We start from the raw sequence: 17,658 nt of genomic DNA, 5'->3' as shown, positions 1-17,658 counted from the left end.
TGCATTTAGCCCCTCAGATTTTGCAAGCTGGCAGACGGGAAGGGTGTTCTTAGTGTCTGTGTGCCTGGCAGCAGTAGTCATAGCAGTGAAGGTGAGTGTGTAGAGGTTGCTCAAACTCCTTAACCAGAATATAAAACCTCCACTTTCAGCTATGTACTTCTGGGGGAGTTAGCAGAACTATTGCCTGCAATATTCCTGTAAAAAGTATTTCCTTGTTGTACCTTTCTGCCTGGAAAGAGGATGCACTTACGTGCACAAAGGTGAAATGGAATGTTGCCTACATGGACCTTAAACCATCCAAGAAAAAAAGATTGCAGTGGAACAAGTGGTCTGGATGTTTCAAATCACACTTGAGAAGGCAGGATTTAGTAGCTTTTCTCTTCAGTAAATGTGAAGTTATCGGAGCAGTTTCCTGTTACCTTGTAAAAAAAGCTCAACAAGCCACTTAGTTATTAAATTTTGAACCTCAGAACAAGAGGTCAAAAAGAATTCCCTTTCCAACACGATGAAGCTGTGGGTTGCACTAGATTGGAAGTAAGACTAATTGCAACAACTGGCAAAACCAAGTGGATAAATAACTGAGTGTGCATGCAAGTGTATCTGTTAGGGTTTTTCTACCTAGAAAGCTGTCCTGAAGAGTCTCCAGCTCAATTAGTGTGATCTCTTCAGTATAGAGGGCTTTAATGAGGTATTACACATACTTTTTCGTGACCTGCTTCATTAATTTGTCAAGTGAGTGGGTTTATTTTCATTCTCTGATAGCCTTTCATTTCCACATGAGGGTAGATTCTGTGGGAAAGTCGAGCAAGTACCCCACTCAGGACTGGCAGCGAGTCTTTGCTTTTTGGGTTGTTGAGATGTTTTTTCTTTTTTAGTTTCTTGATAATGAGATTTAATAACATTATTGAATAGGAATATCTGATCAACGTATCTGTAGATACATATATTCATGTAACTCTGTGCATGAATTCCAAAAATCCCCACATTTCTGAATATATTGTTATCTACTAAAATGTAGGACATGTTTGGAGGAAGTACATGAGAGAGTATCACAAGCACTTTTTAAAGTAAAAATGCATTTATTTTGACATTTCCAGTAGTTCTGTGCTCACCTTGCTATTGAGCTGTATTGGTAGAGCTTTCTTTCCTTCAAAACTCATGAAAGAATATGTTTCAGTTAAGCCAGCGTTAGATACAATGCAGTGTAGCATGTTTGGCTGAAATGAATGTTGCCCAGCAGGAGTTGATCTTGTCAATCCATTCAGGAGAACAGCTAATTGGATATTGTTGTTATTAGTGTAGTAAATATCCATTATATGAATCCTGTTATGTAGCAGATCTTTAAAATGTGCCAAGAAATTACAGTTGTATTGGAAACTGGGTGGAAGTGCAAGTTCATTGTCTCAGAAAACCTGACTGACTTGAAGAAATTAATTTTTAGCACTCAAAGTTGAAGAAGAGATTGGCTTTAAAAGTTTATTGGGAAATGTTTGAAGAGACCAAACTGGAATAAAAAAAGAGCATTCATTGTAAGCAGAAGGCAGCTGGCTGTTCTTGTGTGCTTTAAAGAAGCTGAGATGTTTTTATAGGACTGTGTGGGCTTTTAGGAAGGTTTGTGTTCAATTCCCACTAATGTTCATGGGCAAGAATAAATTTTTGCTTTCCGTCTCTTACTTTATTCTTTTTATTTTTTAATTGAAAAAATAGAGATGCTGTAGGACTCATCCTGAATGCTGTGGGTTATGTATAACCCTGAAAGACAAGGAAATTATTATTGTCTCTATTGTTGCACCTGAATACTGTTTTGATTTCTTTTACTTTCCGTACCTCTTAAATTTGCAAAGCATAAAAACATCTGTTTGATTAGTACTGCTACTTCTGTGATCCCGACTGAAATTAATGTAGCAATAGCATCTTGAACATACTTATTTTGTTAAAAAAAAGTCAGAAACCTTTGTGGAGTATGCTGGGCTTTGTAAGGTGATGTTGAGGAACACTAGAAGTGGAAGGACCCAAGTGAAGTATTCTGAGTAAAATCAATTCATGCTATTCCTTTCTAGGGTTTTTCATACATAGTTTTAAAATTTTGTTGTATTTGTTCCTTCAGTAGAATTAAGAAAACTCAAAACAGCAAAAGCTGTTGGAGTTTGTCACAGGAAGTTTTTGGAATGCAGTAGACTTCATAAGGAGAATGATAAAGTCAATTGCAGGCTCAGAGAAGGCTGAACTTGAGGGAGAAGGAGAAAATACGGAAAGTTCAGATGAAGATGCCAGTAAATGATGCCACATGTACCCATACTTGTAACACTGGGTGTGTGACTCATTGTGAAGAAGAAATTAGTTTGATTTTTCTATCTTGAGCACTGCTTATTTTGTTTTTTTTTCTCTTTGCAATTATAAAGATAAGCTTTAAAATTATTAAACCATTCACTAAATTTAAGCCAATTTGTGCAAGTGTGATGTATTTCCAATGATTGTCTTGGCTGAAGCCAGTACAGTACAAGTTCAGGCAGTAACCCATTGGCATGAATTAAATATTAATCCCTTGCTGATTGAGTTGCAGCCAGCAAGAAGTCCTGCAAAGTCTCTGGGTTAATCACCTGGTTAAAGTTTGCTTTGGCCTCCATCTCATTTCAACCCTGAGTAACCTATTATTTTAATGTAGCACATTCCTAGAAAACTTGAAAGGGTTTGAAGTCTGTTCAGTTTTCTGATCCAGTATATTATACCAAAGTTGGACTTTGTGCCACAGAATGCCACTTTAGGTGAAGGGGAAAGATTATGGCACCTTAGTCGGCTTAGTCCTTTCTCAGCAATAAACTGATTTAATTGGTTTTGAAATCACTTCCTTTGCTACATCTGCAAGTCTTTCAATATGACCAATGAGAAGTCATGGAGAAGGAACTGGCAGTCATGACTTTGAATTTGTGTTATCCAAGGATGACTGATATACAGCAAGCCACAGTGCTGCTCAGGGTTGCTCAACTGCAGTTCTTTTATGGCATATTTGTTTCGTTAAGGTAAACAATTAAACCACTGGTAAGAACTGAAGGTGGCAGTGCTATCTGTGGTGCATAAAACTGCTGAAAACAGTGGAAGGCTTATCTGGAACAGATACTGGAAAATGCATTCAGTTCAAGATAGGCATTGTGTACTTTCAGCTTTCCTACCCAGTAGCTGCTTTCTGTATGGGAAAAGCAAAGCTAGTGACAGTCACGTATTAATTAGCAGTAGCAAGAATTCAATTATCTTACAGCACTTGAGCTTTACTAAAGAGCCATGTAACTGCTCTGTGCAACACAGTAGTAAAACAATCAGACCAACACCTATTTTTCTATATCTGTGATTTCTAGATTCATATTTCTTATTTTTTCTTTACTATTCTTTAAAATATGGAAATTTAAAAATAGATTCCCCATTATATTATCTTGTTTTAATATTCCTCTAGTTTTACTTTCAACATGTGTATGCCCACAGTGGCCATTTCAAATGGAAGCCAAATGTCTCAGAACCATACATTTAAATTAAGTATTAATTTGGCAGCATATATTAAATTAAATATTAATTTGGGTAGCCAAGCAATGTGTGACAACATCTAGTACAGATACAAGTGTTTAATTATTTGACTGCTTTGGGGAGCAGCATTTGTCTTTATCTTATGAAGGATCTTCTGTTTTCTGTCTTTTGCCATTTTGAATTCTTGATGAAGTATTTTGTGTTTTCTTTCAGTGACACATTGATTTTTCAATGTTACATGTCAATACATTGGCTTTGTATTTGCCTCTTAATTTATATGTTAATATTTACTTTAAAATTCACTTTAAAATACTTAGATGTTTTAACATGTTGTTCTGGAGATCTTGGAAAGCTATTAGGAATAATAAGAGTGTTAATAATTCAAAGTTAAGTTAGCATTGTCCTACCAGCAGAGTATAACTGCTGCTCAGTAGTATATTACTAAGCCCTAACATAAGTACTAATTGGCACAGCTCTAGTAGAATGGTTTTAGCTTTAAAATAATACTTATGTGGCTGCAATTTATGCACTACAGATACAGTTGAAAATTTTTATGTCTGTTCAGATTTCTGATTTTTGCCTGATTTGCTGCAGTTTTTATAATGGGAAAAAGGGATATAAAACAGTGTTGGTTTAGCAAAGTTACTTGGAAGGTACTGTAAATGATTATTGATGTTTTCTGTCTTTAAATGTAAACTAAAACTACACCATTTCATAAGCTGTGTATTAGTTGTGGATGCTGTTGAAACCACTCAACCTTGTACATGTCTTGCAGTTAGAATTTTAGCCTAACTTCTGCTGTGTTATTACCAATCTAGTTAAAAAAGAGAAGAGAAAGGGAAAGAAAGTTCCTTCAAGATTGAAGTTACAGCAACAAAGTTATGTAAGATCAGTTTGAAACCATCTCGTTAAAACCTTTTAAGGAAGTATCTTCTGTATTGCTATGAAATGTACAGATATCAACTTTTCCCTCCGTGCCCCCACTTCTGTCTTGCAGTTTCAAAGTTTTATTGCTGTTTGCTGTATTGATTTTACATGCTGTCTCTTGTAAGTATAACAAAAATTCCACTCCTGGAGACAGCTTGCGAAACAAAGTTTGTATTCTTGGGTAATTGACTCAGAAGGAGCTTGGTTGATAGTGTGCCTGTAAGAGGAGGTTTGTTTTATGATTAAGGGTGTGTCTATTTGCCATGTTTGAAAATTAATACCTATGAAATGTTAAAGCAGTGACTTTTCAACAGCTGAGTTATGTGAAAAGTTGCTGTGACTTTGATTTGCTTCCTGCTCAGGTCATCGCCACCATTTTGCCGTAAAGAGCTATGATAAAAATATTATGTTTTTTTTATTGTTTTGTTTGTTTGAAACCTTGTGGTAAAATGAGTATCCTCCTACTTATTTCTGTAATTAGAGTGGAAAGCTTCCTGTGCTGCCTGGGCTCCCCATTGGGGGATCCCCATTCAGAATTCCAAGGCAGCATGTGGCTGGTGCAGGTCTGCCACTGGGAATGCTGCCTGCTCCCGTGTGAGAGGGGCAGTTTTATGCCTGCTCTGCAGCCAGCCACCTGGGCAGGGGCACTTCATCATTTCTGCTTTCTGCCTTCAGGAGCTGTTTGCTTGAGTTACATGCTCTTGGGTAAGAAGACTGAGTTTTGTTCTAAATCAGGGTATTTCCAGTTGGATTGCGGGCAGTTATGTGACCAGATGACGTGTTCCACAATCAGCTGGGTAGCAGAACAATGGGCAAGAGAGGATGGCAGGGATGAGTGGGTGGCTCTGAAGGCTGGTGCAGCTCAGCTCAGAAGGGTAAGATTTTTCGGATGCTTCATGGCTGGAAGGAGAACACGGAGAGTGTAGCAGCAGAGGTCATCCAAGACCTGTCAGTAGGGGTGTTCCACCCCACTGTCACGGGGGAGTCACTGACATGTCTGCACCATTGCAGACAATACATCTTCTTGGTACAAGTGTACTGTAGACCCTGGTGCAATCTGCTGTGAATTACTTGACATGAGATGCATGGATGTTTTCTGGTTTATGACACACAATTATATTCACACTTGGCTTTGTTTCTGCTGTAGATGGGTCTCGAGATCTGTGTCAACTGAGGAATTTCTGGAAGATTGTCCCACTGATATTTGTAAAAGAAATCAAACAAACATGCATAAACTTTTGAAACACGTAGGATTTAAGATGCCAAAGGATGAAAATAAAAGTAAGTTAATAACAAAAATGGTGCTAGTAAAAAACATAATATGAAAACCTGTACTTATATTTGAATCTAAATCTTTATTTCTGACAGCTGGTCTTCCAAATTATTTAAATTTAATTATTTGACTATGGAAATGCACATTGTATTAATGTGCCTTATAGCTGTGTAACATGACAAATTCCATCACAGTGACTTCTGATATTGTGCTTTCTATTTTGGTTTTAGTATTCAAACTAGAATGTTATCAAGTTAATTCTTCAACTAGTATGAATTATTGTGACTCAGTGAAATGTTATAGTACCATGGAATGTTTTCTGGATTGATTTGTAATCCTTTATCATCGACCACTTCAGGAGTCCAGTCTGCACTGACCACACTTGGGAATCTTAGCTCAGCTGACAGCTGCTGTATACATCTCTGACATCTTTCATCTCTCAAAGTTTCTTTTTGTCAGCAAAGTTAAGAATGGAAGCCACTTAAATAACAAAACTGTGAATGGGGTGCTTCAGATTATTCTGAAACTGTCACTAAGGTCAGACCCACAGGATTACCTTAAATTCAAAATGAAGCTTGGGATGAGAGTTTTCCATAAAACGGGCTATGAGTCTCCTGTATACTCCAAGGGGACAGACATGGAAAAAGCCCCAAGGAAAGGGGCGGGTAGTGGAGGCTCTTGATTTGGATAGGACAGTTGAGTTTTGCAGTTTTGTTGCTCTTTTGAAGATATTGAGCATTATTTTGGCAAGAGAAATAAAACCATTTACCTGCTCTGGTTCATGCTTTGGAAGATGAATTAGATCCTTTTGCTTTCAGAATTTATAAATTGAAAAGTGAGCGCTGGAATGCACCACACAGACAAAGCTTTAGTTTTGTACCCTGTTATTGTTCACTTCCTCAGTGGGTTTACCTTTTCTAAGCAAAAGCTGTCATTGTGACAGAAATTATAGATTGACATGCAGACGCCTGACTTGTTGGCCCCTTTTGAGCTTTCTGAATTAGTTGTTTAACTTTGCAGGACCTTGATGTGAAAGAGATTGCTTTTGGGGGCTGATGATTTCTAGAGGCTTGCTTTTTGCAGATAAATGTGTGGATTATGAGTGCTTAAGAAAATTAGTAAAATCTGCCCTTGCTTCCTTCTGTGGAATATCTTGGTGTGGTTAGAGAAGAGGGAAATGCTATATGAACTCTTTTCATGCAAATTAAATAATGATTTCTATGATGCTTTGTGTAAATTTAGGCAGAGTGTTCTTGGTCAACAGTGCACAGTTGAATGGTATTTTTATTGACTGAAGTATGTCACTAGTGAAGGCTGTTCGCAGTGTCAACTTAAGTTCACAGTGCCATTTAACCAAGAATTACTCTTTTGGAAAGATATTGCCAGCATAGTAAAAATGTGCCCCTCTGGGTATCCCTTTCTCAAATCTGTTATGATTCTGTACTGCCCAGTGGTGAGCAGTTAAATAGCAATGTATTTTTGGCCTGTTTTCTGGGTTTGGTTTCTTTTCCCTTGCAGAAACTAAGTAAGAAGTGTATTGGAGGTTGAACACTCAAAAAACCCCAACATGCTTGTTTAGTGAGAACTGTGCACTGACTGAATTCCCAGTGCTGTCTATATGGATTATGTATGCGAAAAGGGCATGTTAATTGCAGGACTGGCTCACTGTTTAACACCTGTGCCCCACAGACTGTGCAGAGGGAACTGTGTACCTATGTAGATGTAGGCCAGATGTAGGCACATCTGAAACAAACACTGTTCCCTGCAATATAACCCTATTCTTAAGCTTTTGGTCTTAAGATAATACTCCTGGCTGATGAGGTGTTTGTGTGGAATTTCCTTGATGCAGCCACAGTAGCTGTCTGCTTCTGAAAGACAGCTGCTGGGTATGTGCTGTTAGGACACTGGGTGAGCCTCCTTGCTTTCTAACTCACCCAGGCACTCCAGTTGCTTGCCACTGTAGTTTGGTCCACAAACAACAATTTCAAGGCGAGTTGCTTGTGGGAGGAGCGGGGTGGAAGTTGAGATGTGCTCCCGTAGTGTCAGAGTGTGCAGTGTCCACATCCAGCCGTGCTGCAGCTGTAGTGACCCAGCTGGTGCTGTCCCTGTAACTTGCCCAGCCATCAGCAGAACGACAGCTGGAAATGGGGATTTTAAACTAAGATGCCAATGCAGTGAAAACATGTAGTATGAGAAAGATACAATCCTGGAGAATATAGGGACCCTCAAACAAACACACAGTTTTCATGTTTGGTTTGAAACATGCTTTTCCAAAAGGTGTTGAAATCAAATAGTGGCTAATAGGTTATAACTCAAGATTTATACAACGTAATGTTATTTGCAGATTTTTAGGTTCTTTACTCTGTTTCTGTGTTCATTTTGCTTCCTGATTTTTTTTTTTTTGTTTGATTGGAAAAAATAACATGCTATAATTTGACTGGATCATGTTTCCCAGATGACTGAGCCATTATTATAAACAAATCCTCTTGTGTATAAACTAGTGAGTACCCTGTGGCAATGTCTGCGGAGTACACGTTTGGCTGGGTGTAGCAAAATATCTTAAAAGATAATATTTTCTATATTGAACCAACAGTATTTGAAAAACAGTTACCTGTTAAATTAAAGTGGGATGCAAAGGCTCATGTATTCCTGGGGTTAAAAGATCAGCAATATTTTTCTCATATTATTTATTTACACATAGGGTTTTGTTGTTGTTGTATAAATGACAGAATTCAATAAATGCCTGTTTCATTATGATGCTGTATTAACTTGGGAAGAAAAAAACCCTCCAAACACAAATAAAGGCATTAAAGCCATATTTTGTTTCAGGAAAAGCTGGTCTGAGATGGCTGCTGTTTGAATACCTTTCAGAATGGAGTTATGTGGTGCAGTACATGGAGATTAGACAACAGCTACAAAGTCAGCCACAGCAGAATCGCTCACTTTATTTGTTGGGACAGCACAGCAGAATTTTGTTGATGTATCAAGCAAAATCAAATAGACATACTGACTCACTCTTGGTAAACAATTCTGTATTTTTGCCAGCCTCCCAAGTTCATTATGCAACTTGTGTAATAGATTGTAACTTGAACACATATTAACTTTTTCTACTTATTGACTTAATTTTGTAATGCTGCTGATGCAAGATAAAGAAATAGCAAGTCAACTCTGTTAAGCTGAATGAATGATTCAGAATTGGAGTGTAAGGGACTTTAATACTACTTGCCAGATATACAGTGGAAAAGTGAAAATTGGGTTAACACTATAAAATTAAGACTGAAAGGGAAAAACAGAACCTATTTAATTAAAACAGGAAAGCTCTGAAAACATGTATGGCTCACTGCTTTAGATACAGATGCTTCAGAAAGCACTCTGGGATGTCAAGAGATTTAGGACTAAGTTTGAAGAAGTGGGATGACAACCATGGCCATTTTTAGCTTTTTTTGAGCAGCCATGGTAGCACTTGTAAATATGAGCATAATTCAGTTTATTCAAGAAAAATTCATTGTTATCAGTTTACCATATTAGTCATAAGGAAAAGAGTAAGGTCTAAGGCAGAAATAAGATAATTTGGAGCAGATAAAATGCATGATAGATCTGGTCCTCAGTACTAGAGGATAACTTTGGAAAAATCAGGTACTGGACAAAGAAAATATGTACCAGTCTTAAACTTACAATTTTGTTTTCTGTAAGCCATGCAAAGGAGAGAGTGGATTTGGGATTTATATATATATTTTTAAAGTACATTGAGGTGGGATCAGTCCAGACCCCATTCAGCCTCTGGCAACCAGCACTCTGTATTAAACTCCTACTAAACTACTCTTTTAAACCCGCTATCTCAAATATATATTGATTAAACAATTCAGAAAAGCACAGCTGCTTCTGGAGTGTCTGAGATCGTGAAAGAGTCTTCTGCAGAAAGATCTGCAACACTGAGAAGGAATCCCCTGATCTGTCGTACTGTAAATGGTCACCTCAAAGCAGACCAGATGTGGTGGGACAAAAACATAGATATGTCATTCTGACTATTGATGATGAGATTGAGCCAATGATGAGAGTATTGCTCTTGCTGCTGTGCCCCAGGCATAAGGCTTATGTGTCCAGAATTTTCTTCTGTAATTAACTTACCTTGAAAAATATTTAGAAAACAAAACAGTAGTTATGGAGAGTCCAGAGATCATCTGAAAACATTAAATTATTTATAAATAATTCTTGAAAGCTACTTAAACAAAATCAGTTCCTCCAGAGGATAATAAGGTGAAAACCTTCAGCTGTTGCTTCCACTGAACTTTTCTTAACTGATAAGATGCTGCCAGCTCCTCATGTACTTGCCTTATTACTTGTTGGCCTCCTTTTCATTCTTGCCTTGAAGTGTCTGAGGTCCTTGAACCTGTCTCACTTCCAACATGTTTTTTTTTTATTAAATCAGAAATGTAAGGTGCTTTTTTCTTCATTCCCTTCTCTTTCAGGAAAACATAAGAAGTCAGGGATACTTAGCCCTGTCTCTTTCTGTGGGTAAGATGTAGGATTTTTTCCCCACTTCTGGTGCGGTGATGGCCTGAGCTCCCTGCTGGATGCATTAGCCATTGATGCTGTTGCTCTTCTGTTGACTCCTATTGGCATGGGAAATCATCTCTCTTCGTGGGGTTAGTTGCTAACAGATCATAGGAAAGGAAAACAGATCCCTGTCTGGTGGGAGATTCTGCTCATGTTATCTCAATTTATGGTGCAAAAGGCATGATTTGAGAAGTAAATGCACCAACCTCACAATGTGCTCTGGATCCAGGAGATAGCTTACAGTGGGTTAAAGGTGCTAAGATCATTTCTCTGCTTACACTTGGGCTGCTGGATGTTTCCATTCTAGCAAGGCTACCTGTAAATGGCTCATATTCCAAACAACACCAAAACCAGTCTGATAAACCAGACAGGGATGAAACAAAAGATTAGCATTTTGTTTAAAGCACAGAAGTCAATCTGTGAAAGTAACACGAAAAAGGGTCTCTTTCCTTTGTTTACCCTTCTGCAAATGTTTGCTTAGGAGCAATAAGAGTTAATTGTCAAACTTTACAATGTAGTCAGAGATTTTCTCATAAAATGTATAACAGATTCTGCCCAGATGGCAAATGCTGATATGTAAATCTAAAACATGAAAATTTCCATTGGGGGCCAGATGGTGGCTTAATGTGAATTGTTTAACATTTATGTTTATCTTATTAAAAGTGCCTTTATATGTCCAAACTAAGCTATCAATGTGGTTGGAAGAGCATATCACTAAATGAACAGAAAAACCATCGGTACAAGGCACCTCCTGCTTACATGGATCATGGGAAAGCAAACTTGTCTTCTGTTGAGAGAAGTTGATTCTCTGTCTTCAAAATTGCAAAGAAAATAAAACCAAAATCAACCAAAATCAAATCACTGTTTGCCTGCTTGGGAAAAGTCTTAACCCCATACCATTTTCTCCAGTTAGAAATATTGGGTCAGTAATACACAAATTGAATCCCATAGTGCATTTGCCCTGGGCCAAGGCGTTGGTGTTGGGAGGGAAAGAGCTGAGCTCCAGGCGCGGGGGAAGCACCGCGGCTGCACTCCCTCCTGGGCACAGGCCGGGCTCTCTGCGCGGCCTCTTGGCTCTGCCAAGCCCATCATTTCCTCTGATGCAATCCAAGGAGTTGCACAATGGAGGGAAGAACAAGTGGGTGCTTGTGGAGGCTGTCACATGAGGCTGTGCCTTTGCAGTGAATGTGTCTGATATTCAGGGAAGTGGTCAGCCTGGCTCTGAAGGGCAGCAGCCAGCTCTGGGTCAGGTGAATCTTTCACAGGACTCTTGGTGCACGTGTTCCAGTTTGGATGCCAGTCTGTGCTCATTTGTCCTTCCAAATGAGTCTTTTTGAAACCAGCACTTCATGTTGAGGCATCTAAAAACCAGCAGGTCGCTCTTGCACAGGAGAGAACACATTTTAATAGCTCTAGTTTTAATACTCCAGGCATGGAGTACATGGTTACTTCTGGGATACTTTAACAGTAGAAGGGGAAAATTGCTTTAGTGGTGAACCTAAGGTAGAATGCCTGCCTGTGTGGGCACCTCTGTGTATGTGTGTGCTGGTGTTCAGCAAAGCAGGAAAATAAAGAGGAAGACTGTGGGGAGGCTAAAAGAACAAAATTGCAAAATGTTTGCTTTAGACTGCGAGGGTTTTTTTAAGAGTTCTGTGCCATTACCGCATGCTTGTGGTTGTGATTCATTCCTTAGTGAATCACTTGTCAGTGTTGACTCCCTTAACTTTAACCTGAGGCTTTGGACTAATAACCAGAATACATTTTTTTCTTGAAAAGGGAAGTATTACTAAAAGCCTTGGTTAAAATTATAGATAAGTATTAAGTATCAGGTTAATATTTAAGTCAGTGTGCTGTTAGGTACTACCTATCAGCATATTGACCAGATGAACACTTCCTCCATGTAGCCCATTTATGTTAATAGTAATTAGTTGAATTGTTATTCAAAGACTAATATTGCTGTATTTATGTACAACTTTTCAAACTGAAAATAAGAAAGCTCTTTTCCAGTTACATGGTGGTAACAAAAACAAAACAACCCATCCTTTTGGTTTTAAGCGTCAGTAGCGCAACTAAATAAAATTTAAAAGTGCTCCTGACAAGCAGTGCCCTCCAGAGTAGAGCATGACACTGGCAAAGCTCAACTCTCTGCTAGAGATAAGACACTGACCTAAATATGGTCCCTTGAAAAATGATGACAGGAGCCAATCAGTGCTGTCATATTTGTCAAACAACAGCTTAAGATCCTGACAATCTTAATAACTATGCAAGCGTATTCATTCAGAAAAGAATCCTGAACTGACTGCTGCACACACAGACAGGCAGTGGTGTACAGCCAGAGTATTTTCTTTGGTCAGCTGGTGTCTTTGGAGACATCTCATCCCACAAAGGAGGCAGCACCCAAAGCTACTTACTTTGATAATGAATGTTGCCGTTAGAATGCCTGAAAGAGGTCTTACATTTTTGGACTAAGGCTACATGGATTCTCTTTTTAAAGAAAATGTGTTTTGCCTTCTGTAGCTACAGAAAGAAAAATTGTTTTTCATTATTTAACCTGAAGCAGAGCAACAGTTCTGATATTTTTGTATGTTATACACACACATGCACAAAAAAAATCTTTTGAGTCACATTTTTAATGGTGCTTTGTAAATGAATAATTCAAAAGCGAGCCCTAAAATCCAGATCCTGCAGTTTTATCCAGAACATATTGCAAATGCTCGGAGACTGGGAAACACTTTTGGATCTGCTGCAGAAGGAGGCACTGAGCAGCTGGTAAACTACTGGCCCTTAATGAAGCTATACCATATTGCAGTATCTCCAATTGCTGCAGAACTTAATTAGTTCATTTTACCCTGCCAATCATTTTACCCTGCCAATCTGGAAAGACCAAACATTGTCTTGGGCAGCCACTGTAATAATTTCAGCTTCTTCATTGCTGGCCATTAAAGCTGAGTTTGGTCTCTCCCAGCAAGGTATATTAAATATGTTTTAGATTTGGAAATGCCTGCATTGTGTTACACAAAGATATTTTACATAATTACCAAATTTTAGTGAAAATATATTTTTTTAGCCATTAGTAGAAGTCGTTTGTGCCACGTGGAATGAAGACACTGAATTGGTTTGTTCAGATGTGGACTTGGCCTAAAGCTTTTTGCCATAGCTGTTGTACAGACATGATCATTTTGAATGGCCGCATGAGCTGGCATTCAGGTTACTTTGCTTCTCCATTTGAAAATAACCTTCAGAGAGAAGAGAATGTTTTAATTTGATATGATGGCAAAAAAATTCTATCTTGGGTGTAGAGCTGCTGAATGAATCAGGAAGGTTCTGTTCAGGAGAAATGCAGTGTTTGGTGTATTACTTGTAGAGTGAGGATGCCCAATGCTGAACATTAGTTTCACATGCTGCCCTAAAGGGTAATTTTAAGCATAATGAAACATGATGTAATATCAAAAACTTCCAGGCACCAGCTAAATGGTTGGCAAATACCCATCTGAGAAACATGGCTGGCAAGTATTAAAATTCTGTATCAGCAGGAATACAAATGGATAAATTTTGAGTGTTAGAGTGTTTTCTTCATAGAAGAAAATACTCTAGACTTCAGCCCTAAGAATACTGATGATTTGAACAGTAAAAAACTAAAACAAAAGAATTCACTAAGCCCCTTGCTCTTCCCCCCTCCCTGCAATAAAAAAACTCAATGCAATAAATTAGAAGTAATTGTAGCCGTAGCAAATAGTATTGAGCAATTGTTCTTTCCTAAATAGCAGAATTCCATTTGGACTCTGTGATGAGCCAGGGGCCAACACATTAACACTATTTGAGACCCTGCAACCACTATTTATACTCAGGTGCTCCAAACCAGCCACATTTAGAACATCACCACAGACTAAACTTTAAATTACAATTTTTTACTAATAGTCTTAATAATTTTCTTTAGTGCTAGTGATGTTATATCTCTTGGTGTGTTTGAAATCAGATGCTCTTGCAGCTCTGAAGCTCTGTTCTGCTGATCTTGAAGATTAATACCAGAATGGAACATTACTAATCCAAAATACATTTTGCAGTATGGCTATTACAGTTATTTCAGGAAGCCTCCATCATGTTTTTAGGCAGCTTTTGCAGTTTTACAAGAACATGTGAAAAAAAATTTACATGGTCATATTCTCTCATGGTCAATTTCTCTCTCTTCTCCTAAAAATTACTTTGTGACAAATTAATTCTGTATCTTTATGTTTTCTAGGAAACAAGTCAAAAAAGAATAATACATTTCTTCTCTGTATTGCCTTACCAATTGTAATAAATTCTTGGTTTCTGTGAGCTTGTGTGTGAGCCACAGAAACCAAACCATCAGATCACACACTTCAAAAAGGTCATATAGAGCCATGTTTTATTTTGTAGAATTAAGAGAATAAGCTTCAGTTACATAAGTCTACCCATTTGACACAGAGATTTAAAGCTTTGCTGTTGTTCTAAACCAGTTCTGCCTGGGAGGAACTTGCTTACAAAAAGCATTTCTGTTGCAGGACATGAACTTGATTGACATCCTTTGGAGACAAGATATAGACCTTGGGGCAAGACGTGAAGTTTTTGATTCTAGGCAGCGGCAGGAGTATGAACTCGAGAAGCAGAAGAAACTTGAAAAGGAAAGACAAGAGCAGCTCCAAAAAGAGCAGGAGGAAGCCTTGCTGGCTCAGCTGGAGTTAGATGAAGAGACAGGTGAATTTGTTCCTGTGCAGCCAACTCAGTGCATTCAGTCAGAAAATCCTGAGCCACCCGTTGCTTTCTCACAGGTAAACTCCAGTGGTTTGAGTGCTTTTAACCCTTTCCATTCACCGGAAGCATAATACTAGTGGCTGCCTAAAATGAATTTGCATGTGTTGCTGTAATGGAAGATCTTCTGTTACTCAAAGATGCAGTAACCCTTTTTCATAACTTTCCTATTTAGACCACAGAGCCTTCAAAACCAGAAGCAGAGGCCTTGTCCTTTGATGACTGCATGCAGCTCTTGGCAGAAGCATTCCCGTTTATAGATGAGCATGAGGTAAAATGCACAGTTCAGTGGTTTCATGGATGTTTTTCCATGGGGTCAGTCTCATGTCTTCTATGAGATTTGTCTTCAGCATAAGACTAATTTATGATCTGAGTTTTCTTCTCAAGCTGGCTCCAGCTGGCATAAAGCAGTGAGTAGACCTGAGCCTATTTTTATAATATTCCATTATATTAAAAAACTGCTTTCCTTAAGAAAAATCTGTTTGTTCTGCAGAAATGGTAGAACTCCAAAAACTAGGTTTTTGCTTTAGAAGATGCACATCTGGTTTTTTGAGTGGGTTTTTTAGTTGTCATTGTTTTGTTCGGCTTTTTAATTATTTGTTTAAACCCTTCAGGCTTCTTCAGCTGCATTTCAGTCACTGGCTCCTGCTCAGGTCAATAGCAACCCAGCCTTTGTTTCCTCTGATCAAATTCAGCCACCTGAATCCCCTGATCTAGTACAACCCACTGATGCAGAGAATATGCAGAACATAGAGCAAGTTTGGGAAGAATTACTGTCCCTTCCAGAGTTACAGGTTAGTATGACAAGCACCTGAAAAACAAAGCATGATATTTTTTGGATGACTATAGCATTTTGGAGAAGGCAGTACAATAGCATCTGAAGAAATGGTCATTATTACTTGTTTCTACACTGGTAGGGTGTTTATAACTCAATAGAAGCTTTAATTTTTTTCAAAAAGTGTATATTGAAAAACATGTAGAAAGAATAAAATTAGTTGTTTATGGATAAGCCTTAATGAAACATTTCTCAGTCAGAACTTCCTCATGTTTAGCAAGTCACTGTTTGCCTCTGTGTGCAGTTTGATACTGCATGATGGTTAAAATTCAGCTGCTCAAAAATGGACAATTTTGAGCCATGGATCTACAACAGGAATTGTTTTCACAAGTGTTACTGTAAATGTTGGGGGCTTTTTGGCAGTGTCCAGTTGTGTGAATGTGATTAACTTTTTGTCCAGTTGTGTGAATATGATTAACTTTTATCTAAGGAAAAGGTTTCTTAAAGCTGATAATAGAATATATATTTAGTCACACAAAAGAGTCAGGTATATTTATATGAATGCTGTTCATATACATTCAGTAAGAACAACTTGTGTAATGTACATGAACTGGATATTTCAATGGAACAAAAAAATTACTTTGTTAATACAGAGAATATGTAGGTTTTTTTAATCCTATGCTTATATTTGTTTTCCTTCTATTTGATTATAAAATTGAATACATTTATTTTCAAATAAACTGTAAAATGTCATCACGCTTTCCAGCATGCTGCTGCTCTACTTTATGCTATTAATACAAGAGATGATTGCTTGGTGGAGTGCCCATAAATCAGAATCATATTTCAAAAAACTAAAGTGAAAATTTGCAGGAGCTGATTTTTTTCCTGCCACTCTCCCTCTTGCCTTTGTCTATTTTATATATTCTTCTACTTTTCTAACCTGATTACTGTGTTAGGCTTAAAGGCCTCACATAAGTAACAAAGGCAGTTGGCTGTGAAGAGGCAGCAGGTGATGGTGAAAATACATTAAGAAACCAAACCAAAATAATCTATTACAGTAATTCTGAATAGTAATTGAGTAATTTTCGTGAAAAAAAAAGGTAAATAAATGAGGGCACTGCCTCTTACAAATTATGTTTAGAGAAATGGAAAAATAGAGCTCTCACATTGAAAAATCTTACTTTAAGCCATGAACAACCTCTAGTTAAATAATGCCTGGGGGACAGCAGATCTGCATATTTCAGCTTTAGTTAACAACTGCCACCTTGTTGGAAAGATGTTCTTGTAGCCAGTGAAAACCCATCAGTGGAGCAGTCTGATGCTCACACTGGTGTTAGCCAGCTGAACTGATGTGTGTTTGCCCAGCTCCACTCTTCTTACTTCACCAAGAATTATATTGCTCTGTGCTGAAAGCTCCTTCATTCAGTAAATCCTAGAAGAATTTTGGTTCTGAGGAACTGTGAGATGAAAGTAATAGTGTTAGAAGTCACTGTTTGCTGTACATGCTCGTTAAGTCTTATTTAGGAATTTTACCTTTCTGTACTCATGCCATTCCTAGCAGTGGTGCTTGTGAGTTCAGACCTGGCAGCTCCAGGATCCCCACTAGCCATTACCAGAACAGGAGGGCTCCATGCAGTTTCCATACCACATTGGAATGGAGTGGGTGGGTGTCTTCAGCATCCTGCTTTCAGCTTGAGGGGCTCTGCTCTCTTATTCTAAAATGCTTTGTCCAGAACAAGTTGTGTTCTGCTTTTGCTTTGGTATCTGTCATCTTCCTCGACTGCCTCTTCATAGCACAAGAGTGCTGTAGTCACCTGGAGTACAACAGTGTTATAAAATC

At 38.2% G+C, this 17,658-nt stretch overlaps 1 protein-coding gene across 4 annotated transcripts in view; it reads left to right on the top strand.

Annotated features, from left to right (window-relative positions):
* The window catches only part of NFE2L2 (NFE2 like bZIP transcription factor 2), a 48,584-nt gene that overhangs the window by 28,440 nt on the left and 2,486 nt on the right, over positions 1 to 17,658 (top strand). For 3 of the 4 annotated variants that reach the window (XM_021552381.3, XM_021552379.3, XM_021552380.3), the window contains 4 exons: positions 5,591 to 5,724; positions 14,797 to 15,063; positions 15,219 to 15,314; positions 15,658 to 15,837. In XM_021552381.3, coding sequence (XP_021408056.1) covers positions 5,713 to 5,724; positions 14,797 to 15,063; positions 15,219 to 15,314; positions 15,658 to 15,837 — 555 coding nt within the window. In that variant the 5' untranslated portion in view covers positions 5,591 to 5,712. The remainder of the gene's footprint in view (positions 1 to 5,590; positions 5,725 to 14,796; positions 15,064 to 15,218; positions 15,315 to 15,657; positions 15,838 to 17,658) is intronic. The other variant, XM_021552385.3, reaches the window with a different exon arrangement.

Source organism: Lonchura striata, chromosome 8, assembly GCF_046129695.1.
Source record: "Lonchura striata isolate bLonStr1 chromosome 8, bLonStr1.mat, whole genome shotgun sequence".
NCBI classification, from domain to species: Eukaryota; Metazoa; Chordata; class Aves; order Passeriformes; family Estrildidae; genus Lonchura; species Lonchura striata.
The sequence above is the reverse complement of the archived record's forward strand: the minus strand, read 5'-3'. Positions and strand labels throughout refer to the sequence as shown.